Genomic DNA, 26,622 nt, shown 5'->3' on the forward strand with positions numbered 1-26,622 from the left:
TTCAAGGTGTGAGATAATAAAAAAAATAATCAGTTAAGCTAGCTGATACGATCATTATATTCTTGGCATATTGAATATTTATGATATTAAAATAGATTCTTGACATATTGAATATTTATGATATTAAAACAGCATTTTCTTAGGCATACGTAATTTATTCCCTCGGACGATGTCAAGGGCAGTGTCTGATCCTGACACATGGCGGCATCATCATGAGACGATGATGAGATCCGGACCGTCCGTGGTTCGTCGATCTTTGGTCTGCTTTCTGAATTCCGAAGGACAACTTATTTCCTTATTTTCCTCGCTTTCCTTCTTCCTCTTCTATATTCCTCTATTTCCCCGGGGAAGAGGCGACGACCGACCGATCTCTCGGAGCCATCTTTCGCTCGTCGTCCTTCGATCCCACCTGCTTCCCTCGCGCGGCATCTACACCCCGATCCGATCGTAGCCGAAAGATCGGCGTCGACGCCAAGATCTTGCCGATGGACGCCATGCGCTTCATCAAGAAAGTCCTGAAGCAGGTATTCGGCAATATTCCCGATCCGTCCATCCTCTCGTTGTCTCGTATTTATTCCGTGCAATTCAGTCATTGTGCTTGCGACGGGACTTTGAGCTACCCAAGCTCCGAGAATAAATGTGGGGACGAGAACAAGAGGGAATCTATCAAATTCTTTGGTTCTTGGAATTTGGTTCTGAGAACAATTCGTTTAATAACGATTGAAGCAGCTAACGAAGCGACAATCTTACGGCATCTGTTGACATTATATTAGGCGGTCACCAATTTTTGAGTCGATCGCCGAAATTGATCATATATGCGGACATCAAGATATTCTTGTTATATGCATTGTCTACCCTGTTATCTTACTCGACTAAATGGCTTACTATGCTCGTAGATGGTTTTCTTTAACAATATATCTTTGTTAAGATGAAATCACATCAGGGTTTGGCGTTCTATGATAAATGCTGCAGATAATAGGCCACCTTAACAGTAAGGAACAATAAACGAGAAAGAAATGGTGAGGAAAACAACAAACGAAGAGTAGGGTCTCCTATAAGATGAGAAAATAAATCACAAACGGAGTAATAGAGAAGGGGAGAGATAGGGTTAAAGATCAGTTGGGCAAGATAACCAAGCTTCGAAGTAAGCAATAGATATTAACATCGCCACCCTCTCAGCCAGCCGCATGCGCACGTCTATAGATAGCATCAATGTAGTCAAACTTAGCGGGACATGGTTTTTACCTTCTTTGCCTCCTCCGTGATAAACTCCTATCTAATAACAAACTCTATTATTTGATCTCAGTCGTATTAGAAAAGTCAAAACATCAGAATAAAGAAGGTGCACAAAGACATAATCAAGAATAGCAAAAACTGAGAATATGTGACAACTTAACTCTGTATTGTAAATAGACTCTAACTAATATAATCGGCCATCGCTTGCATGCCTTATAATTAGTGTTTTTATTGTCTTCTAACTTCCAGATTGTGTGCTTTATTTTATATGAGCATATGCTATTTAAATTTAAATTTAGATCACCAAATTGTTGACTATATATTTCCTTTTCTTAACAGCATACTGAAGAGAATGAACATACTTTGTCGGGCCTTGCTGCTCAAGTCACAATTCACTATGGCATTCCATATACTGCATCTATTTTAGCTTTTGATCCTATTCAGAGACTATTGGCAATTGGAACTTTGTGAGTACAATGATGCTAATTCATCGACTATGTTTAGTGCTGTCTATGTTTCTGCTGATGCTAGGTTATATTTTTTATGTTTTTATTAACAGTGGGTTATGTTTGCTTTGGGAAAGACATGGATGATCCTCTAATGTCCATGGGTTCTTTAGTAACTACATCTTGATAAGGAGGATAGTCTAGAGGGTTGCTCTTTTAACACTTGCATAGTAATTAAAAATATAGAAAGACATTTTTAGAATAAATAACCATTATTAGTTTTAGGCAAGGGCAAAAAGATTATACTTTGCAATTATAATGGACTTGAGGCTCAGCTGGGCCAAAATGACAGTACTCACAATACTCATAAGGGACATGTTTAAGTAAAATTTATGTCTTTTTTGGAAAACTGAAGGTATTTTCTTCACTTTATCCGTGTTTATATTTATGCATAATTACATAAGTCATGGATATCCATCAAATTGGCACAAGGTGCTTTAGGGCTGTGTTTATGATGGTGATCCGCTAGATATCTTTCTATGCATATATACTAAAATGTATATGCAAAGATCTCTTTCTTTCTCTCTCTCTCTCTCTCTCTCTCTCTCAGCCTCCATGTATATATCTGTATGTGTATGTTTTAACATATTAATATGTTTGCGTAAACAATAAATTTTGATATCATGCAAAAGATCAACAAATAATTCTATCTTTTGGATGATCTATTTCGAATAATATGGTTGTAAATATTTTTCTCAGAAGGTAGGGTCAAAATACTGGTATCTTTGATTGCATATTTCTCTTAATTTTTCTTAAAGGTTAAAAGACAATAAAGTAAAAGAGAATGTTGATAATCTGTCTACTTGCAATTTTTCTCACTGCAGTTGTTGTGGATGTTTGGCTAACTTTGAATGAGTTTGTAAGACCTCTGCTAAATCTGGATCATATGTCCATTTCATTTCATGGGTATCATATCACCAAGTTTCATGGGAGTGCTGTCTGGGATACTTGATTTCCAATCAATAATGTTAAGTTACAGCTATAGTTGTTGGGGTAGTAATTAAAAATGAAAGAACTAGAAACAGAGATTTGAGAGGGGGATTAGAGGCTAGAGGGAATCTCATAAGAGGTAGAGGAAGAGGATAACCGTGAATATAGGGCCATAAAGATACCTAAAGTTCCATATTAACTTAATAACTCAATACATTGTAAAGACTCCAAATTAGGCTCATATTTACACTAACTAAAGGGACTCTCTAGAAGAGAAAAGAAAGAAAACAAAGATTATTCTGAACTTATTTACACTTCATTTCCTATCAGAATCTTCAATATTCTATCATATAAAAGTAGATTTGGTTTCCTGTTACCATTGCTTATCCTGTTCAAATCTGGTGTTTGTTTTGGCATCACAATAAATTGATTATGTACCCAAATTTGCACTGCATAAGTTGTACCATAAAATAAAGAAAACATCAGCACCCGATTAAGTAAAAATAGACCCACTATTTTTCGTCCTAACCATTAGACTTAATCTAATTCTTAACTGGACTCCAGATAGATGCAGACTTAAATCCAATCTTTACTATGTTCCGTGGCATATCATCGTGTGCCATATTTGTACGGCTTGGTTCATAAAAGTCCAATATGATCTTGACATGGGCACTGATACTGATATCTGAAACCTAATGTATGAGCCAAGTACCCAACCCTTACAAGCAGAGAGGCTTTCACCAATTCTTATGTGCTTCTTAAATTTAGATTATTTCTTCACTTTATCCATTCATGGTGTTCAAAAGTTTTGGAAAACAATAGTTGAAGTCTTGAACTGTAGATTTATAGAAGTTATACATGCATATGTGTGCCTTCATGCATTTTGTAAAATATGTTGTCTTCTACTCTCATTTACATGATGCTGAAAGTATGAGATTCAGTTGTAGGTCAGTAATGAGTTTTTGCATATGTATGTGCATGTTTATAGAATGTAGAAATGACATGCATGTGTATTTTAAAAGTTATTTTAGCCAATAGCATATTTTTGCTTCGTTAGTATATTTGCATTTCTTTTCTTATTCTTGTTTGTGTGCTAAACAATGGCATAACTTAAGTTTTATAAATAATGAGAGTACAGATGGATGCCTTTTGAACCTTAAATGGTTAAAGTTTTGACTCCCAGCCTTTTGCTTCATAAAAAAACTGATTCATGATATTTATGAGTTTCATAAAGTTACGCAACAAAAAATTGTCATATGTGTGCTCATGTTTAATAATCAAGCTGGCGGGTGGTGAACACTATAATCAACACTTTTGATGTTTGAAATGTGACCAATGCTCAAAATGTTATTACGAAAAGCTCAGTTTCTTTGTTTGTCTTTTTATGTAAAGAAAAAGTTAAGACATTAGTTTTATGCATCGTGCAACATGAAAGAATATGCTTTTCATTAATTCATTTATGCTTAATAGCAATCATTGCAATTTCAGTTGCTATGGTGTTAAATCACTGGTATTTACTGGCCTGACCGGCCATCGAGATGTGGACCAAGCCAATTTTGATTGTTCATACTTGATAGAGGTGTACCGTTCCAGATTGAAGATGTACCATCCAGTACACCGGGTTTTCTAGTCATACCAATCAGAATTCGACCGTTACTGATTGTTACCAGTAGGTAATGGTCAGATTTGGGTCAAATCATCCAATCCGACCACTGGGGCCTGGTTGGGGATCTACCACCTCTCTCATTCTCACATATTCTTTCTCAAACTCATTCTCCCTCTCATTTTCTTGATTTCTTGGTTAACAATTGGGGAAGGTTAATTGGCCATTGAAGAGGGGTTTAATCTCAAGATTGATCGTAATTGTTCTCAAATCAAGGAAATCCGACACTTAAACTCTATGTTAATTTCATGTAATTGGGGTCTTTGTTTATTTATACCCATTTTAGGGTAATTGATGACTCATTAATTACAGAATGTTCATGTAGTTAGAGCTTATTAGGGTATTCTTCTTCTTCCATTTATATCCATTTTAGGACTGGTGCACTGGCCCTAGTACACTGGTATGGACTGGTACTGTACCGGTATGCCCAATGAGATTGCATACCTTGCCTAATAGTATAGCCAATTGGCATCTTCTTCAGTGTTTTCTAGTTTCTACTTGCAAACTCTTCTGCCTAATAAATTGGCTTCATCATCTAATGATCATTTTTAAGCCAAAAAAAAAAAGAATCTATATACTCTCCTGACCTTTTATGGATAATTGGTTTTTCCTGTACTGCAGGGATGGTAGGATAAAAGTTATTGGAGGTGATAATATTGAAGGCCTTCTTATATGCCCAAAGAAGGTTCCCTATAAATATTTAGAGGTTGTGACTCTCGGCAATGTGCTTTTGTTTCTTCCTGGTTTAGTAGAGCTTAGTTCTGTTTGATAAGATTTCTAAACAATATAGCATAATGGAACCTACAAGAAATAAATCTTCTTGTGCACCCTGATTAAATGAATGAGTCATCTGCTAACATGATTGAGGTTTAAATAGTCATATGCATAAAAAAGGTCTTTAAAGAAAATGGTGCAGCAATTAATTTTAAACACATACAATTGCTGGCGTTTGAACTTTGAAGTTCAGCCACATTAGAGAAAATCTGTTTTGAGACTTGTTAAGTATTTTTTGTCAAGATCAGAGAGGCAATGAAAACTTTCTCTAGTGTGTTCCTCGGTAAATGAAGATCAAAACACATATCTTTCAACTAGGATCTGGTAAATTATTAAAGCATATGATGTGTATCATGATTTTGTGCCATCTGTTGAATTATAATAGAAATTGTTAAATCCAATTCTGAAATATATGACCAAAAGTTCAGCAAGAATCAACATGTCAGCAAAAAGAAATATGAGAATGGAAGTTTAGTGAGAAAGGGTGAAAAAAATTGCAAAACATAAAGTTTCTAAAACTTAGGAGAGTTTCTTTCTGAATCAAGTAATAATGAAATACAATCAATCTCTTCATCCATATTTTTAGTTTATGCTTTCCCTTGGGAGTGTCAACTTTATTCTTCGATTTTAGGTCATTACTAACTGGATATTTAGAAAATGTAGGTATGTCGAAGTGATGTATTATTGATGCAACGGCATTGTCCTATTAAAGTTGCACTCAAAATAATACAGAAGCTAATGTTATTTGCTAAATGTTTGAGAATCGAATATTAACTACTCAAGTTTCTTGTATCACTTAGTGTCCTTGGAAAAAGAACATGATTTCACAAAATTCAGTTTCATGGTCAGCATTAATCATTCATGTTTATTGCTTTTGCATAGTGGTCATGAACATAAGGCTCAGCTGTTGGACATTGTAGATCGCAAAAGGTTAAGACTCAGCTGATTTCCCAGCACAATATATGTTGCATTTGATAAATATAATTGTATTTCGCTATATTGCATATATTGCTTGACATGATTTATGCCTACTTCCAATCTACATTTTTCTTAATGTGTCATTTGTGAAACCATAATTGTCCTTTGTCCTTTTTTCCCGACATTAGTGTGTGTACATGTTCATTGATATACGTATCAGCATGGTTGGGAAATCAGAAGTCTCCTTTATTAAGAATATTTTTTGTTTTATCTTATGCTTTGTTCTAGTGAAATAAAATTTCTTTATTAAAGTGTAATTTTTCTTTGTTAGTCTCAAAACTTGTACTTTTTCTATTTCAGTTTCTACATAATCAAGGATTTCTTGTCACCATTACAAATGAGAATGAAGTCCAGGTACTAAATTTATAATTATAATGTTTGGTTTCTATAGCATGTGTAGTACTACTCCTCACATTATTTTGGATAGTAATACATTTAATAGAACTTTTATAACCATCTGCTGTTATTATATTGAGAATTGGCATTATAATACTGAGAGTGAGGCATTAGAGCTTTTGACCCCCTATAAAATAGGAGAGGTCTGATGGAGCATGACTTTGTCTGCTTAAATGCTGTTGTCTTCTTTCCTCTTTTGCGAATTTTGTTGTTACCTGTGAAATCCACATCCATTCTTTTGCAAATTTTTCCTTTGTTCTTTTGATTATGGTCATGCTTGAAACTTTAAACTTTCAGCAAAAATTCTTGCTTGTTGCGTGCATATATTCATGCATATATACTTACCTACATTCCTTCAGGCATGTTTGTATACTCATATGCAGTAATACTTAAATACATAATTTTGACTTTGTTCTTTCAATTATGTTTATTTTTGGTTTTCTTTACATATTTATCCAGAACCTTGAAATTTCATCTCCTTGGCAGGTTTGGAATTTAGAGCTCAGGCAACTAGTTCATTGTTTTCAGTGGGAGGCTAATGTAACTGCCTTTTCTGTAATCTATGGGACCTACTTGATGTGCGTTTTTATTAAAGGAATTGCTTTACTGATTCTCATCAGTCAGCTGCTTGCTGGCTTGTCAGAAAAATGTTAACTAAATTACTGCTTTAGGTATATTGGAGATGAGAATGGGCTGCTGTCTGTATTGAAGTATGATGAAGAAAATGGAGAACTTTTGAAGTTGCCTTATCAACTTCCTGCTAATGCTGTAGCTGGTAGCTATTTCTCCTTAGAAACATGTGACAGAAATATTATATATGCTGCATTTTCTCTGAATTGATTGACTTCTTATCTTGCAAATCTCCGCTCCAATTTTTATCTTGTTAATTGTGTTCTATGCTTGAAAATCACATTTGGACATGCATGCTAATAAATAAAAGGTGATAGTGAAATATATACTATAGTCTATAGTTCTTTACTTCTTTTGCATCCATTTGAAAATACAATGACTTTTTGATTGATTGCAACACAGGATGGAACTGCAGATATTTATTTTGGCCTTTCATGACCATTGTAAACATTCCGACCCTTGAAAATCCAGATACTAAATTTTACAGTGCAAATTGAGCCAGCAAAACATTCTGACCCTTGGAACATATCTAGCCTTGATGGTGAAGAGCGTCATCAAGGTGATTCAAGAAAAAAATATTTTAATCCAAGAACAAGATTGTTCTCCATAAGAGATTTATAAATCCTTAGGTTTCGAAAATAGGGTAATGTAAAGTCCAAGGTTTGGTATACCAGTTGGTACACTGATATAGACAGGTAAGGCGAACCATGATAAAGTCATCTACTTCCTTGATTTTCTAGCATTAAGAGGGCATTGAACTAAATTCTAGGGAGGTGGTGGTACTAGTTTCGTCACTTTCATCACACATATTTTTGGAATACTCGGTGATAAGGGGAAAAAGTCAAAGAAATATATGATAGTGGCTATTCATTCTAGAATCAACTTATTTGGATTTTTTAAATGACACTGAGGCAAGAAATATATCAACCAATTTTTGACTTTACGATGAGCCACTTCTATTCATTTGTTGGCCTAAATCTCTGAATTCTTCAGGTGGCTATGATTTCTTACTTTTAGTACACATCAATAGAAACTGTAGGTGCCTGTAAATTTACTGGCTTGTTAATTATTAATTAGGCTTTGTAAATTTGCTTTATCAATCTGGTCTTACTCATTGGGAGCTAAGTTCCATTTCTTCCATTTGTTATGCTCTCTTGTTCTTTTAGGAAATCTTCTGTGTGCTCTCTACTGGGTTGGTGGGAGTGAAAACTGACATATCTATGTCATCATTTTCTTTTCTTGTTTAACCATTGTTGGCCTTTGTCATTTTAGCGGATTCATATTACATTTGGTTCCAGTGGAATGATATTGATGTTATTTGTGCATAAGATTTTAATTATATTTTTGTAATATTTAAATTTATGTATTGTGAAAAAAATCATACAGAAGCAGCTGGGATTTCCATTCCTGACATTCAGTCGATTGTTGGAATTCTTCCTCAGCCTGGTACTTCTTCGACTAGGTATGACATATACATGCCATTCCTGGATTGAAGCTTTCTGTTAATAATCTTGTTCCTTTCAAAATATTTTCTTCTCAGATTCACAGAATGTTTGCCTGTTATCCACAGTACTAACTCAACTCCATAAAAAAAGCTAGGAAAATGTTATAAGCTAAGGATGAATTTTATTGTTATGCAATTATAAATGTGCAATGTAAAATATGGCTCACTATGTGTTATTTGAATGTTAGAAGCCTTAAACCACTTGCGTTTGTTGAGTTATGTTGGTATTAACCCACTTATTCACCCTGGACTCCAGTGTTTCTACTTGAGAAATTGACTCAAGTAGAAAGGCGAGCAATTAATCAAATGTTAAAGATTCTCTTTTCGAGTATCAACACCTTACCAGTCACCAGCCATGATAGTGTGGTACACTGATGTGGTCCTATATATATTGCTGGTACCAGTTATATTAAAAGAAAAATAAAAAACAGGAGAGACATACCTCTCCTCTTCTTCCTCTTCTCCTTCTCCACCTTCTTACCCTTTCTGAGTGCCATCTGGCTGGTACATAACAGACCATCCAGGGACCATTCAATTTTTTTTGTCTTTTCGGTCATAAATGAAACATGTGATTTGAAAACTAAATTTTATGTGTTGACTTATTCACTATCTTTTTCATGCTAATCAATACTTTGCTTTTTACCACTTCATTCAGAAGATATTAATAGAAATTGACAGTGATTTAAAAAGGCGCTCGGGCGCTCGCCTAGGTGCTCGGGCAAGGCGAGGCGAGGCCCGAGCGCCTCGCTTCATTTCCAGGTGGCGTGCTTCAAAGAGGCGCCGCCTAGGCGCTCGCCCGAGCCCAGGCGTCGGGCGCTTCGGGCGAGCGCCTGGGTTAAACCAGGCGCTCGGGCAAGGCGAGGCGAGGCCCGAGCGCCTCGCTTCATTTCCATGCGGCGCGCTTCAAAGAGGCGCCGCCTAGGCGCTCGCCCGAGCCCAAGCGCCAGGCGCTTCGGGCGAGCGCCTGGGTTAAACCAGGCGACCGAACCAGCAGTTTAGGTATGGTTCGGTCTCCGGTGCTTTAGTTGGTTCAATCGAACCAACTAAAGCATCGATATCAGCACGACTTCCCCAACCTTAACCCTGCTCGTCGTTCACGTTGCTCGCTACCGCTGTCGCTGCTGCCGCTGCCGCTGCCACTGCCACTGCCACTGTTGCCGCTCGCCGCTCTTGCCGCCGCTGCCGTTGCTCGCTTTTACCGCTGCCGCTGCCACTGTCGTCGCTCCCGCTCCTGCAGCCGCTACCACTGCTTGCTGTTGTCGTTGCCTTTGTCGCCGCTCGCCGCTCCCGCTGCTACCGCTCCCGCTGCCACTATCGTCGCTCACCGTTGCCGCTACCGCTGTCGCTCTCGCTTTCTCAGCACCCTCGGTCTTCCCTTACACTCTTCTCTTCTCTTTCGCTTCTCCTCTTTCGAAATCGAAAGTATACTGTTAACAGTATACAGTATACTGTTAAAAGTATACAGTATTCTGTTATACTGTTAATAGTATACAATATACTATTAACTGTATATAGTATAACACTATTATTTTGATTTTAATACTATTAATTTTAATATTATTAATTTTTAATGCCTCATTTAGCTCGGGCGAGGGCCTGGGTGAGCGCCTCGGGCGTTTTTGGACCGTGGTGCTTTTTGGCGCCTAGCGCTTTTAAAATCACTGGAAATTGATGTAATCACTCACACCAGTTACGTGGTTGGCTCCCTTATTCTTCAAGGTGGACTTGAGGATCTAAACACAAAAATATTCAAGTCTTCGTTTTCATTCTTGCACTAGCAGAAATGATTCCTCTTTTTTTTAAAATCAACCTATGCTTGTCTATTTTTGTGTGCCTTATATCAGTAAGATGTTTCTCACATGGTAAGTAATTGACTTTACTGCAGAGTGCTGGTTGCATATGAGAAGGGATTACTAATTCTTTGGGATATTCACAAAGGACAAGCTGTTACCACCAGAGGTCATACAAACCTGCAATTGAAAGGTGCAGAGGGCCCTGATTCTCTCAGTGAGACTAGTGATCAGCTTCAAAGCAATGCAGCCAACCATGACGGAGACAATGAAATTTGTTGTCTTTGCTGGGTATCTACTAACGGTTCAATTGCTGCTGTGGGTTACATGAATGGTGATATACTATTGTGGGACTTCTCATCTAGTTTCTCAGTAAAAGGGCAACAACCCCAGATATCATCCAGTAATGTGATTAAGCTGCAGTTGGCATCAGGAGACCGCAGGCTCCCAGTCATTGTCTTGCACTGGTCTGCTAATTGTAAAGGAAATATCGATAAAGGAGGGCAGCTTTTTATCTATGGTGGTGATGAGATTGGATCTGAAGAAGTTTTAGCAGTTTGTTTATTTTCACTTTCTGTAGTTTTTTTTGTCTTATTATATAAGTAAAACCGACTTGACCATTCATCTCATGATATATTTAGAATAAGTTTCTTTGGTTCAGAGGCTTTCTATTTTGTTGTGGAACTGGCATTTATACTATCAGTTTGCTGATTTATTTTAGTTATTATAAACATAATCAAGGCAGACACAACATGAGCATATTTGCTGACTAAGAAACTTTATTTATGGAAATTGGCTTTGTTCAACCACTATGTTGATTTTATGGTATCTAGATCCTAGAGCAAAGACAAACTTATATAGTGTAGATCGAGATATTTTCCTTTTCTTTTTTTGTCCTTTTGTAGTTTGGCTTACTAGATTATTTATACCGACATTTGCTGTACTGCCCGAGTCGGTACGGTACGAGCAGTATGAACTGGTCTGACTGGTGACCGAGATGTGGATCGCCTGAGTTCCTATCGGCATGCCCTAGCGTATCGTGTGCCAGTACATCGGTATAGACCGGTACATACTGACCTGACAAATCATCGAGATGGGTCCGGTACCTGAAATAGCGAACCCTAATTTGTAAACTCAAAAGTCCTTCACTTTCTTTAAATATCTTCATCTGTGTTACTTACATACTTTATTTTGCATTTAGTTAATTGTTCAGGTATCTGCTTGTTTCTTGTTCTTGACATGTCTAAATGTTTGTAAATTGTACTGAAGTTCTCATGTCTCTAGATATTGAAGTGGTGTCATATAACATACTAGATCATGTGTCAAGATTATAATGACATAAAGTGTGACTCTTTTAGAAGGTTAAGTGACTACAAAGAGGAACTTGTCAAATTTCTTTGGAATTTTGAAAAAAATGTGTTAAGTTTATTGCCGAATAAAAAAGCCAAATGCACTCAAAATCTTCCCCGGTAAACTTAGTCATCATTTTCCTCAAAAAAATCTTGGAGATATTAATAGTTGGAAAAGGGGATGATTACAGCTATGTTTCCTTGTGAGATTCATGACATACTCAACAGGCAGATCTAATAAAGATAGTCTTATGGAATGTTTGGATTTGTTTGTACTTTGTAGAATTTTGGTAAGTGCAAATATGGCCTTCATGGTTCATCTTTTTTTAGAATATTATGAAGGCCAGGGACAAAATTGCTCCTGCATGAAGATGGAAGAGTTGAACACTAGGATTTAAATAATTAATTGGCACACATAAGTCATCATCCTAAGCAACTTTGAAAAACTAACAGTGTCAAATGCCTCAATTTCATTTATTTTGATGTCCTTTTATCTTCAGTTAACTAACTTCATCAACCTCACCTATTATGTGAACGTAAAAGATGATCCATTCAACATCAACATTTCAGGTAGATTTAAAAAAAATGAGGCATGATCCTTTGTGCACTAAGTGATAGTATTTACACTGTTTACAGGTTGGTTGTTGACAAAGTAATGAAATAAGCTTGGGTTTTAAGATTCCTAGAGCCTAGGTAATAAGAACGTTGCTTGAAGTTTAATGTGTTCAATACTTAAATGTTTCTATAGCTGGAGAATATGTGTATTCTGTCTAGATAGATTAGATTATTCCTTTCTAGTAAAGCTTTTATTTTTATGTAAAAGAACTCAACAATATGAGGAGATTCATATGACATATTGCGAAGTAATTTCTATTTATCAATTATTTAAATTATTTTCTCTGCAGGTTCTGACTCTTGAATGGTCCTCGGGAGTGGAGACTGTAAAGTGCATCTCACGTGTGGATCTTAATCTTAATGGATCCTTTGCAGACATGATCCTGATCCCTGATGTTGGTGCATCGGATAAAAATTCCACTGCTGCTCTTTTTGTATTGACAAACCCGGGGCAAATAAATGTCTATGATGGTGCTGTGTTATCAGTGTTAAAATCTGAGGGAAATCATTCTGCTCAAGCTGAAAATTTTCCACTAGTTGTACCAACCATCGATCCATGTATGACTGTGGCAAAACTTTGTCTGCTATCCAAGGGCAGTAGTGCTTCCAAGGTTTTGTTTAAGGTACTTAATCAAAATTTAGGTTTGAATTTGTAATAATCCTTATATGGCTCGTTCAGCCCTTGCATTTTCTTTAGAAATTTTATGCTAGAACAACACGTTCGTCTACTCTTTCTGCGGGCACAAAGTGGCCTTTGACTGGTGGGGTCCCTCCTGAAATGTCCTATGAAGATTATGAGGTTGCAAAATTATTTATAGCTGGTTATCAAGATGGATCCCTTAGAATATGGGATGCGACGTATCCGATTTTAGGACTTATGTTTGTGTTAGAAGGAAAGGTTTGTGCCTCAACATTAACTAGCAAAAAACCTGTGAAGATTTTGTCGATGCTAGAACTAATGCTATTTAATGACAGCTGCCAGTGATTCAAGTGGATGGTGCATTTGCAGCAGTATCAGCAGTCGCCCTTTGCTCGTTAAGTATGACCTTGGCTGTTGGTGATGAACGTGGTCTGGTTAGATCAGTCTCTTATTTGTATTTTCTTTTGAGTTGTAAAGAGCAATTTTTGCTTGATTGTGACTCTTTTCTCATGTGATTATATAGGTTCGCATCTATAAGCTTCAAGAAAACACAAATGGTTCAAGTTTTCAATTTGTGACCGAGACTAACCATGAAGGTAATATCTTCCTGCAACCCAATTTCTAGCAAATTTCTTTAATATTAACTGAAAATTCTGGCATGATTCAAAATTCATTTTAGTGTTTCTTCTTATATCTTGATATTTAAATCAAATTTTTAATAATCATGACATGGATAGAATTTGAGTGAAATATGGAAGCAAATATACAGATATTCATCTTCCTGAACAACAGTATAATTATGATAGATCTTCCTCAGGACCTGGAGGATGCAGAAACCATCTTTAGTCGTATAAAATAAGTGACGAGCATAGAATGCCGGAAATTTTGGCATGCCACAGAACTGACCCTAGTTGAATAAAACTTTGATGAAGAGGCTGTGGAACAAACACCTCATGAGTATATGCAGAAGCACTAAATAAATTTCATCCTTCACGGGACAGATGTGAAAGGTAACAAAACAGCCTTCACCAGAAGTATATGATCAGAATGTTAATCATCTATAGAAAAATTGGCAAATCAACACATCCACTAGCTAGAGTAGCCACTCTAATAATCTGGAATTTTAGGAAGATGCTTATTGCCTATTGATACATCTTATCTCTTCCAACACCAACTGTATTTCATGTGTATCTTTCTTGTACTAACAAATGACTAAATATGACACATGACTGGGGGTTTTGGAACTAAGAATAAGGTGCAAAGGCTCCAAGTTGAAGCTTCTATTTGATAACGTGTCTACTTTTTGACACTTGTGAACATTATATTTGGTATGACTTCTTAATTATTTTGTTCCTGTTACTAAGAATCCAGATAATTGTGCAGAAAATTCTAAATAGAGAACCGATCTCTATAACTGTTAGAGATTGGTTCAAGTCTGACTAATCTAGAAACACTCATCAATTTTAGATAAATGTCACATGAAGCTAATTATTGATTTCTACAGCAGCTCATATCTTTTTGTATAAAGGACACTCTGAATTAGTTCAGACACTCGCAACTAAAGTATAATTCATAAGCAACCATCATTTGGAGAATCAACTAAGCTTGATAGGTCTATCATCTATGGCATATATATGCTTTTATGCACTCTTTCACATGATTAAAGAGGACGATGATGAAATCATGAAATACATAATTCAAGTATCATAGTGCCAACAGCTATACAACATGGGCACTTTAAAATAATAGATTTGTCCATGTCATTCCACATTTGGTAATGACAATTGTCGGATAATTTCTGACATGTGGGATACTTTCTGATGTGTAGGATATTTCAAGAATACACTAGGGTTCATATATCAGTTACACACCTACTGGTGTCAACCATCCTGCATATATACATATATATATCCACATAAGGCTTCTAGCTAACTTTAAGTGGTTGTGACATTCCTCTTACGGATTGTATCTATCAGTTCAACCATGGACTGGTATAAGAGACATTAAGTACTGGGTGACATCCAGTGAATTAGAATGCAACAAAGCTTTTATATCCTGAGAAGAGGAGCAGAAGAACAAGAATCAGCAGCTGAATTGGCATTTCAGATATGTCCGCAACCCCGTCCTTCCCTTATTCTTGTCTCTGGTCAGTTTCTTTCTTTTCTCTTTGACTGGTAGCAAACACTACATTGCTGATCTGGTGCTACCATTCTTTCTTGGCCTGAGACCAGTATAGAGAATGACAGCGAAATTTAAATCCTTGCCTTTCTAGACTTGTTTAACATGTATCTATGTTGGGCTATTGATATACTATGGTATGAAATTCTCCTTATTGTTTTGCATATGGATTTGTACTACTTTCATGAATGATTGTTATAAGTTAATATTTGCTACCATGAATTTTCTAAATTGTACATGTTATATCTAAATCTATAAAATTATATTGAAATATAAAAAATATTTATTAGTTGACATTTGTGCACACTATGTATTGTCCTACTTTTTAAAGATTTGCTGTGTTGGTGTGTACATGGAACAGAATAAATTCTGTTCCATGCATGTACTCATTTTCAAGTTGCTGTTATGAAGCAACCTGATCCCAATGAGACCCCTCTAAAGGCTGGCCAAGGTCTGAGCCTGTTCGATCAGAAAAGATAATGAGGTGTTAATTAATTATTTTGCTTGTTATTTGCACATCGTTGAGGAAAATTTTTGAGGGATGATGATGAACTGCCATGGTAAGTAATCAGATTCTAGTAATAAAACTTTATTAAAAGAAAGAATGAAAATTTAGTTGATCAATATTGTCACAACAGATATGCCATAGACTGTATATTTTTATGATATTTAAACTTGAACAGTGATGGTAACATGTTAACTACTATGATGTTTAACTTCAAGTCTTGAACTAGATTCAACTGATTACAAGAAACTGGTTAGTATGTTGACAGTTGTGCTCCAAAAGAATTTTAAATGGTAAAAAGGCCCCCAAACTTATCTACACTTTGCAATCATCTAACCTTTACTTGTATATTATTTTTCTTTCACTTTCAGCATGAACGACAAAATGATGTTTTTTTTTCCCAAGAAGCTATTCTAAATTCAAACAATACAATATGTTTGGACTTGCTAAATTGTGTCTTTTCTTCTAGTAATACTTTGTTTGTCCCAAGATTTGGTTACTTAATTGCTTGCTTATAGCAGATCTAATTTGCAGGTAATGGTTTTCAGCAAGCCTAAAATATTAGCTTGTCAAATTGAAGGGATTTGAAAGTTCAGGGGATTCTTACATGTTCTTTTATTTGGTTTTAAAATTTGGGTTCACTTTTCATTTTCCAAGAATGTGTTTCGGTAACAAAATACTAATGAGATCAAGAGTTCAATTTAGAAACTTGACCTGTATATAGTGCAAGATGGAATGCTCCAGTTGAAATAATTTATGCAATATGGTTTATGGTAAATGAAAGAATTAAAATATGAACTTTTGGTGTTTCTCTTTCATGTTCACTTCGTCCTGGCAAATTATCGCTAGTTTGTATTTTTTTCCTTACACTGCTTTTATAATTTAACATGTGCAGTTCATATAATTCATCATGGGCAAGGATTTCATTGCATAGCAGCCTTTTCTATCTTAAACTCTCCAGTTCGGGACATTCATTTCACAAATTCTGGGAGCCACATTGCTGTAGGGTTTGAAAGTGGTCAGGTACCATTTAAGTGCCTTTTCCCTTTTGTTTCTTTCACTTAATTGATGTTGACAAGAAAATTACTGAAATATCTGTTGTTGTGGTCATTCAGGTGTTGATGCTTGATATGACATCACTATCTGTACTGTTTCGTACAGATTGCACTTCTGGAACTAACTCTGCAGTAATTTCTGCGAGCATGCGCTCTATTTCTCAGTGTATTCTTCAAGTAAGCAGTCCAGAGCAACTAAGCCCCTGTATAACAAACCCTACAGAAGTGGTGCTCACTCTCACCAAGGATTCACAAATTGCAATTATGGATAGCAGAACTGGGGCTATTATAGGCTCCAGAACGGTGCAGCCAAAGAAGGAATCTGTTGTGATTTCCATGCATGTTATAGGCATGTATTTCCAATGCTTTCATCAATATTTAAGCCTTGTATTTGCAGGTTGAAAAAGTGCTGTAACTTATACCAATTTTCATGCGTAGAGGGAAGTGTCTCAGCATCAAAAGCAGTTGCTGAGCCTGAGAAATGCTCCCAGAACCTGCCAGATGAACCTTCTTCTCAAAGTGGACCTGAGAGAAGCAATAATCGTGAACCAAGAGAAGCAAAAGAACTTCAAGGCTGTCGCCCAGAGGATGCTCCATATTCTTGTGAAACATTAATAGATCCACTACTTGTGCTATGCTTTGCAGATTCTCTATGCTTGTACCCTTTAAAGTCTGTGATAGAGGTGTGATGCTCTTATGTGTTCAAGTAATAATGTTGGTATGCATTGTCTACAACTGAGCTCATATCTTTTTCATTTTCAGGGGAATAGCAACTTTTTTCATAAAGTGAACCTAGCACAAAGAATTTGTTGGTCAACGATATTAAAGGTAGATGCAAAGGCACCAGAATTGATACTACTATTTGAGACAGGAACTATTGAAATAAGGTAAATGGCCAGTACATTTCATCTTCTTTGGTGGGTTTCTTGCTCGTGTTGCAACGTGTCATTTAACTTTTGAGTTTTGATTTCATAATTATCTTCTTTTCTGTCTTTGACAGGTGTTTGCCAGGTCTGGAAATTAAGGCAGAAAGCTCCTTAATGTCCATTCTAAGATGGAGCTTCAAGACAAACATGGATAAAACCATGAGTTCCTCTGATGATGGGCTTATTGCTTTGGTGAGTCTGTTCATGAACTTGACTTCCATAAATCTCAATATGAAAAACTTTTGAGGACTTGTTAGTTTTTCATGAAAAAAAAAATTTGTTGAATCAATAAATTCCTCAGGTATAGCTCATTGTTTGCAGAATCAAGAGAAAGTTAATAAATTATTGATATCTTGTTCCTACAACAACAACAACAAAACTGTAAGTCCCAACTATTTGGGATCGACTACATGGATTTTTTGCCGCCATTAAGATCTTGTTCCTATATATCTTAATTAATTTTATTAAATAAGATAAATAGTCTAGCCTTGTTTCCAATTTTAGTTAATTCCTAAAATGATGGTAAACTTTCTGACTGGTTATAGTGAACAAATCATTGCCAAATTTACTAATTTCGAGTAATGTGTATTAAAACTTAGATGTACACTTTAGTATTCGGATGTCAATTAATGTTGAACCTCGTTTGACATCTTGTAAGGACTATGGTCCAGATCCATGGATCAGTTTAAGGATGTCGGTGGCATATACTTGGAATATCCATCAGATTTGAGGGAATTTTATATAAAGAACAAGGACCAGGAGATTTATGTGCAAAATTGATAGATTTTGAGGACTAATATGTAAAAGGCCCTTTGTGTTTTTATCCGTCTTTAGATAATGACTAAATCATTCTTAGAACTTAGTGATATTCATTACTTGCAATTCTTAAGCAAGATTATGTGGATAAATTATGATTTTGCATGTCACACATGATGACTAGATGGACATGAAATACTAATTTGTTCAACTTTGTTATATAAGTTAGAAACAAAATTTCATTTCGAGGAAATTACAGGTGAATGGATGTGAAGTTGCTTTCATCTCTTTTTTGGATGATCAATCCAGGTATCTCATTTTCTTTGTCTAGTAAGAAAAAGGGATATTCAAGAAAGATTGCTCTTTAGGTCTCAAATTATTTATATGGGTTTATCCAGGTTTGCAGAACTTATGCCTTGCCTTCATGATAAAGTTCTGGCATCTGCTACTGCCGCTGCCCTTAATCACTCCATAGATTTGAAGAAAACACAGGTAGAGCTTCCTCTTTTTTATTGTACAATTATGTTTTTTTCAATTAGCTCTTATAAACTATCACCATGGCTTTGCTGCTTCAGATGACCTCTCCTGGGATATTTGGTGGTATCATAAGAGGACTTAAAGGAGGTAGAACAGATATAAATGACATTGTTAATGATGGTATTCCTAGCTATAGTTCCACCAAACAACTGGAGCAATTATTTTCAAGGTTCCCATTCTCGGACCAATCAACCACTATCATTCGCAATGAAGAAGTTGGCGAACTGAGCATTGGTTCTCTCTCTCCCTCTCATACTAAAGTTGTTTCTCCGTATTCCTTCCCTCTCCTCTCCTCTCTCTCTCTCTCTCTCTCTCTCACTCCCTTTCCGGCCCTATCATTTTAAGGAGTAAATCTGTAATCTTTTGCAGATGACATCGAGATTGATGATCCATTACCTGCACCATCTACTTCAACTACTGTAACTAAGAGTAAAAAGAAAGGTATCACATTTATATTTTTCAACTGAAACTTCTGAATTTCCATCTCCTTCAGTTGGCTCAATTTTCATGTTATGCTATAGATGAAGAGAAGGAAAGAGAAAAATTGTTTCAAGGATCTACTAATGATTCAAAGCCAAGAATGAGAACTCCTCAAGAGATTCTAACCCAATATCGCTTTGCTGGGGTAAAATCCTCTGGACTTGTTAAATTTTAATAATCTCCTCACCTCTTTTCTCTAAAGCTATTAATTGCAATCCAGGATGCCTCAGCAGCAGCAGCTCATGCAAGAGAAAAGCTTGTACAGAGGCAGGAGAAGCTTGAGGTAGGACGTGTGATATTTTATTTGTAGAATTCATCTTTTTGTGTTCTTTAATATTATAACTTCTACCTTATTGTTCTTTATGCTGTAAATCTGTGACGTTTGCAGATCGAAAGATATGGAATGAGAACATTGTATCTTAAGTAATTAATAAGGATAGTCATAATAAGGAATGGTAAAGATGTAGGAGTTTAAGCTTGGTAAATTTCATCCATGTGGTAGTTAAAAAAGGTCTTCCTTTACATCATAGTGAGTTGAAAACTAGTTTTGAACAATTAAACCATCTTAGGCTTATCAATGGATGGTTTCTGTATTAAATTAATTGTGTTCATAAAATGGACATAGACAAATATTTAAGGAGTTCTTACAAGACTCAATTAGAAATAAAGGTTAGATCAGAAAATAACACTTAGATACCATTTGATCAACTTAGAATGTAACAAAAAGCTAGAAAAATATTATATCATCAAATCACTGGACAAGATTAGCAGTGGCTGGAAGGCCAAATTCTGCAAGATTAATGCCTTATTTGTGTCTTTATTGTCCACTTGGATATTTATTCTCTATATTAATGCTAATAAACCAAAAGGAAAATTCGATTAAAGTTGCATATGTTAGATGAAAAGATGATTTACTTTTTAAAATTATAAAGAGTACACATATATAATCTGCATGATCTGGATAATTTATAAATCATAATCCACCTCCATAGAGTAACACTGGAGTGTCCTTTTTGTTTTGGGGAGTACTAGATGGCAGTCTCAACTTTTTGAAAAGTGATGATTAACCCGGTCTAAGTTGCTCAGTTAGGCCCAGGTATTTGGAAAAACGTGACCTGCTTGCCATCTTTGCTTGCAATAGGAACAACAATGAGTAGGGTACCCACTACTCGAATCCGAACCTGACATGGATATTTACTTTCCTAGCCGAATATACATTAAACCTGATTAAAGGGTACCCGAACCTGGCTTGAGCGGATCGGGTAGACAGCACCCATAAAAAAATATTGGTTCCCATCTCTAGTTTCGGCTAGACATTATTGTTGCATCATCTATTTCATCAAAAACAACCTGGTGTTGAGATATTGGAATCAAAATTCTCGAAGGATCATCATATTGCCCCAGTTATACAACCTATTTGATCTGATTTGGTGCAAAGAAAAACTATATTCAAAGTCACTTCATTGCCTTTGTCTCTCGTGTGTAAATGGTAACTTGAAATCAACAAATACTGTTCAATAGATCTTATGTCACTTTATCACAATGAGGTTGGTCAAAAGTAAGATGGCACTCCTAATCATTTCTCTTCTAGAGCAAATGGCATGACAGACCTAAATCTTAAATCGAACTTCTGTTTAAGAACTTGGTTCTTCTTGCTAGTATATATTTTGAGGTTGTATCAACATAAGCTAAGCACCTTCTTACATATATGCTCTTACCAGAGAATTAGTCGACATACTGAGGAGCTTCAAAATAATGCTGAAAGTTTTGCTGCAATGGCGAATGAACTTGTGAAGACTATGGAGAATAAGAAATGGTGGAAAATATAGACTAATTTTGAAGATGTTCCTTCGTAAACAAAAAAACAGAAGATTACATGGCCATGCATTTAGCTTGTCGGCTGTGAAAATTGTATAGTAGCTTCACCTTCCAATCAATTGGAGCCAGTGATTGCCAGTGGTCACCTGAATTGTGAACTGTGAAGGAGTTGGGAGGATGGTTGCCTTATGGGTTTCATCGAGTAGATTCAGTGATAGAATGTGTATATCTATTGTATATTTATAAGCTAACAAAGACGTGATGTCATTGGCAGGTGAAATGCTTGCTTTTCGGCTATTTTTATTGCTGCTACAGTTGACTTGTTGATCATATATGCTGCTGCTTTTATCTTAAGTTTTTAAGCTTCAGATTGTTGTATTTGAAGCTTGAAATGGATACATTACAAGCATGCTCATGTAAAGTATTTTCAGATGACCATTAATGATCTACCAAATCATAAGCTTTGGGTCACTTTCTCCTGCCTTTTTTCGGCACATGTTTTTGCAAATCTTCTAACATTTGTAGGAATAAATATTTTCAGACATTAGCTAGAAATCTATCTTGGAATTTTTTTAACAAACTCTTTAAAGCTTGCTGTAACCCTTGAAGCAAGAGAATCCACCATGCTGTATTGCATGAATCATCTCCGGTCACAACTCCCGTCTTGGATTTGCTGGTTCACAATTTCAATTAGAGTTTGGTATACGAGCCTCCCTCTAATTTTTTTGTTTTGATCATCCTTAAAAATGGGTACTGATAGGATATATTATGGATCGTCCCACGAGGACTCGACCCTCGCCATGTCAGCTCGAGTGCGAAGCCTCGAGAGGGAGACGTAGTGCCATGTCAGATGTGTCATCAGGTAATCCAGGACAACAGCGGTCACCTCCCCACGTCGTCTAGCGTCGCGTCGACCAACCCTGTCACAACAAAGATTGCTTCGGGATACCCGAGACGGCACCGCATGTTGCCATCCCACGTATCCCGGGCGATCGATGCCCGAAGGTACGTTCGCCAGGTCAATCGTCGACCAAGGTCACGTACGGTCGACCCCCAAGAACTACAATAAAAACCCTCGCCAGCATCTGACGAGGGGGATCGAGAAAAACTTTAAGAGGCCACTAACTTGAGTTTTGGAGGGGCTAGAGTCGGGATCATTCCCCATCCCGACCCAGGCCTATGTGCAGGAACTCGGTGATGGCAAAGGCGGATGAGCTCACAAAAGAGGTGCGTCCCCACCAGATTCGAGCTCGGCCCGATCAGGTGAGACCTTCGTCCACAAGACGGTCCTGGATGTCGCCAATCAGATTGAGTCGTATTGACCACGCGACCACGACTTAAGGTTTGCGGAACAGGTACCAAGTCATGAGATCATATACTCGGACACTAGTCTGAAATTGGAATTAGTAGCCAAGGTGAAATCAACAAACACCTTATCAAAGCCGCCATGAGTCACGTATCATTGTAGATATAAGTGATACATATCATTGTAGCACGATTCTCTCTCTCTCTCTCTCTCTCGCTTATGCCTCCTCTTCTTCTCCTCGAATTTGGGGAGGAGCGAAACAAGGGGAATAGATATAAGTTGCTTACGTCTCGTCTTCTTCTCCTCCGATTTGGGGAGGAGAGAAAGGAGGATAGACATACGGTGATAGCAATAGAGGTCATGACGACGATAGAAGAGGGGCCGCAGAGGAGCGATAGTTTTAGTAATTTTTAAATAAAGAGATATAATTAAAAAAAATAAAATATGGTAACGGTTTGAAAAATATTTAAAATGTAAATATTTTTTAGGAAAAATCGTCTAAATGTTATCTAGAAAAATCGTCCACATAATTAACCTTACGTCACGTCCTGACTCGAAAGATTATGAAGAACAGGCACTGCGTCCAGAATCTGTCAGCGCAGTACCGCGCCGTGCCGGGTGAGTTTCGCTGCGACAAAGGGTTGGCGACAGAGGTGACTCCGCTATCCGTGATTGCCTATTAGATAAGACGAAAGATTCTTAGCCGCCGCCCCTCCCTCCTCTTTGGCGACCATGTCGGCCTACAGCCTCCATAGATTCTGTGCCCTTCCCTGCCGCGAGCCGTGATGCTCCCACAGCGCCATGCGGTAGATTTGCATGATAGAGAACGGCAAAGACGATGCTCAGAAGGCTCGTTCGTATACTTGCAGGTGGAAGATTGACGTATCCCACTCGGTCAAAGTGGAAGATATACGAGGAGGATCCAACCCGCAGTGCCTCTCTTCACCCTGTTTTGACTGTCCGATCGATAGATAGAAAGAAGATGATGAGACGGAGGGGTCCCGCCACGCAAGTTGCTGGTCAGCAGTGTCCGCCGAGTGCGCTGGCTTTTGCGTCACCGACCCACCATTACCCTATTCCACTCTCTCGCTGACGCAACCACGCATTGTTCCGAGACGCCCAAAAGGAAAGGCACCCGGAAACATTACCAACGAGCCATCCGGCATGGTGAGATGGCAACAGTAGTTGCACTGGAGACAGCGACAGAGCATTTGAGATCCTCTCTCTTCCTTGAATCTACTACATATGAGATTAAAATAAATTTGATTAGGACATGAATGATACTTAACTCAGCTATTTTAGTCCCCACCAATTTGAAGGAAAACTTCGAATGACTCGAACGGACGCATGGGGTCAACGGTGTTATCATCCACCACCAAAGGGAAGTCTTCTGAAGTCACATCCGACGCAGATTCTTGGATATCTTCATCATCTCATTGAAGAAAAAGCTGAGAGGCCTTTGAAGATAAAATAATGCAAGTGGAAAAACATGCACTTCCCACATCATTGAATTCATAATGTCATGGTCATATAGTAAGCAATATATTTCATAGATTTAGAAACAACAAGATTTAGACAAAAGCTCATTGATCGAAAGTTGTTCTTCATCTCTACACATACCCATCTTCTTTCTACCTATGAAGACATTCTCTTAAGCTGTTTTTATGAATGAAAGAACTTGCAGGCGCGGTCTTTCGCAAGCTCAGATTTCCCTACGGACTCGCCTGCTATAATAAAGCTGTAATGGATTCCCAAAAAATATATATATAACGAAGAAAAGAAGAGGTCAGAAGGAAGAGGGAAAGGTAATCGTTTGCCCTCGCCGTGTTCTTATGCCATTATCTTCTCCTCTGCCCATGGAGAGAACAAGTCGCCCCCGCCGTTGAGCTGATACCGGTTCTGCTGCTTGCCCATGCCAGGACGGCCCACGGGCGCCGCAGGTCCATCCTTCACCAGAGACTGCACCCACGACAAATCCGGCTCGTTCGTTGCGCCGGTGGCTGGAGCTACACCTCCGATGGCGGCCTGACTGCTGCGGAAGGCGAAAGATGCCGACTTTCTCAGCTTGTTCAGCTCCTCTCCTTGAATACCCCAGTCCAATTTACCGTCCGGCGAGCCCCAGTCGGACAGGAGCGACGGCGGGGCCGCCGCTGATGCCGCGGTCGACATGGCAGTGAGTGTCGATTGGCGACCAGCGGTCGCCCCTCGGTCGCAGAAGCTCTGGCTGCGCTTAGCGAACGCGGAAGCCCTGGAATTCATGATGGCCTTTGCCAGTGAGTGGTCGAGCCCGAACGACGATGCGGCGCTAACAGGAGGGGAAGAAGACAGGCCGCCACCGTATCCAGACAGCAATTGAGACTGGTGCATCTGGATTGCAGCAGGGGATTGCATCTGAGGCCCCGTCTTCTTCCTCGCGGAGAGCCCCTGCAATTGGGTTAGCAGCGATGGATCGACAGAACCCAACAGATCAGTGTAGTCTGGAGCTCGAGTGGTTGCCGCGGCTAAGCTGTTCGTTCCCCAGCTGGCCCGCGGAGAGGCCGTTTTTGCGATTTCGTCGACAAGCTTCTGCTGATACTCTTCTAATCCGAGCAACTTGAGGTCGAAATCCAAGTCTCTGGCACTCAGCGAAGCCTTGAGCCTGCTGCTCGGCAGCTGTAAGGCCGGAGGAGTCACCACGCCGCCCGTCTGATTCATCCATGCCGCTGCGGACCCTATGCCCGATGAAGCCGAGGGGGACATGGGGGAGCCGGGCTGCTGCATCAGCGTCAAGGCCATGGCCATGTCCAAAGAGGAAAGGCCTTGTGATGACGACGGCAACACCATTCCGGCAACCGATGCTGCAGTGGGGTTCACCGTCCGCAGCTCCTCCGGCTTGTGGGCGAAGAAGCAGACCCGGCGGTTGCAGCCAATCTCATCCTTGCAGAGCCGGGTCCGGTACTGCGCCGGGTGAAGCCAACTCTCGAACACGCCGTGGGCATATTCGCAAGCATCGCCGTTCCGGCAAGAACCTTTCCGGAACTCGGGGCACGGCACGCAACTGTAGGAGTACTTCCTTGGGTCTCGGCGCCGAGCGTTCTCGCCGGGGTGGACGAAGGGGCACTCCGTCCAGTCGTGGGAGTACGCGCGAGAGCACGGCTTAATCTTGAAGGTATACATCCGGAACTCGTCGGTGCCGTAGATCCCGGTCTTAATGTCGGGGAGGGTCAAATCCGGCGGGTATTCCTTCTTCTCCCCCTGTTTTGCTTGCTCTTCTCTGCTCGGTGATGAAACCCTCGGGCAAGAAGTAGCTTTTAAGATCACCTCGAGGGACTTGGCAACGGTGCTCGAGAATTGCCGGGCGATAACGTCGCCGGGGCGGCTCCCGCCCGCATTGAGGGCGTCAACGACGTCCGCAGACGCGCCGATCAAGAGCTTAACGGCTTCAAGAGAAGCCGCGGAGCCGCCGGCGGCAGCGCAGTGCAGGGCGGTGGCTCCGTCGGAGTCGGCGTGGCGGACGGCCTCAGCTGGGCGGGCGGACAGGATGTAGCCCATCACGGCGGTGCTGCCGTATAGCGCCGCGATCATGAGCGGCGTCCGCAGCTGGTAACCCATTCCCCGGCCAGGAGAGCGGCCGTACCAGGAGGCAGCGGCATCCAACGGTTGGCCGTCGTCCTCCACCGCCCGCCTGAAGGCGGCGAGGTCGTCGGAAGCGGCGAGCTCAAGGAGCACTGCGGCCGCCTCCGACGAAGTCTCCATGGCCTCTGCGCCGCATCCCGCCGCGGGGTCGTTGGGCAGCGGGGAGAGCTTCCGGTGGCCGCCACACATGTCCTCTCTTCCACCTACATCAAGCAACAAAACTCCGTCAAAAACCAAAAAGAGGCAACAAATCGAACGCCACGATGAAACCTATGAGAATGGATGCGTACGAGAGCCGATGCGAGTGTGAGGGAACGAGGAGGTCGTGATTTGCGAGGAAAGCTTTGGCCTTTCGTCCCCTTTTGTAGGCGTGAGTGGGAGTCCGTGTCAATTATGCTTGTCAGGCAAATCCACATTTAAAATTGCATAATGACC

General features: G+C 39.1%; 2 protein-coding genes across 4 annotated transcripts; one reads left to right on the plus strand and one right to left on the minus strand.

Annotated features, from left to right (window-relative positions):
• Positions 1 to 306: 306 nt before the first annotated feature.
• On the plus strand, positions 307 to 21,563 carry LOC135638756 (uncharacterized). Of its 3 annotated transcripts, none has more exons than XM_065152097.1 (24): positions 307 to 524; positions 1,576 to 1,703; positions 4,957 to 5,041; positions 6,388 to 6,441; positions 6,970 to 7,061; positions 7,155 to 7,258; positions 8,500 to 8,575; positions 10,503 to 10,962; positions 12,662 to 12,994; positions 13,069 to 13,269; positions 13,347 to 13,445; positions 13,535 to 13,607; positions 16,590 to 16,717; positions 16,810 to 17,098; positions 17,188 to 17,432; positions 17,512 to 17,636; positions 17,750 to 17,867; positions 18,661 to 18,740; positions 18,830 to 18,923; positions 19,007 to 19,202; positions 19,338 to 19,409; positions 19,490 to 19,593; positions 19,669 to 19,731; positions 21,170 to 21,462. In XM_065152097.1, exons 1-24 carry the CDS (start codon positions 486 to 488, stop codon positions 21,275 to 21,277), a joined length of 3,366 nt encoding a protein of 1,121 aa, XP_065008169.1. In that variant the 5' UTR covers positions 307 to 485; the 3' UTR covers positions 21,278 to 21,462. The 3 variants fall into 3 exon arrangements, with proteins under 3 accessions (XP_065008169.1, XP_065008167.1, XP_065008168.1); XM_065152095.1 differs by having other exon boundaries at positions 318 to 524; positions 18,691 to 18,740; positions 21,170 to 21,563; XM_065152096.1 differs by lacking the exons at positions 307 to 524; positions 4,957 to 5,041 and having other exon boundaries at positions 1,573 to 1,703.
• A 2,529-nt stretch (positions 21,564 to 24,092) lies between these two features.
• On the minus strand, positions 24,093 to 26,622 carry LOC135638503 (zinc finger CCCH domain-containing protein 33-like). Its single transcript, XM_065151631.1, has 2 exons — positions 26,478 to 26,622; positions 24,093 to 26,390 (listed from the first exon to the last, which is right to left on the minus strand). Exon 2 carries the CDS (start codon positions 26,374 to 26,376, stop codon positions 24,403 to 24,405), a length of 1,974 nt encoding a protein of 657 aa, XP_065007703.1. The 5' UTR covers positions 26,377 to 26,390; positions 26,478 to 26,622; the 3' UTR covers positions 24,093 to 24,402.

The sequence above is a fragment of the Musa acuminata genome, chromosome BXJ3-5, assembly GCF_036884655.1.
Source record: "Musa acuminata AAA Group cultivar baxijiao chromosome BXJ3-5, Cavendish_Baxijiao_AAA, whole genome shotgun sequence".
Lineage (NCBI taxonomy): Eukaryota > Viridiplantae > Streptophyta > Magnoliopsida > Zingiberales > Musaceae > Musa > Musa acuminata.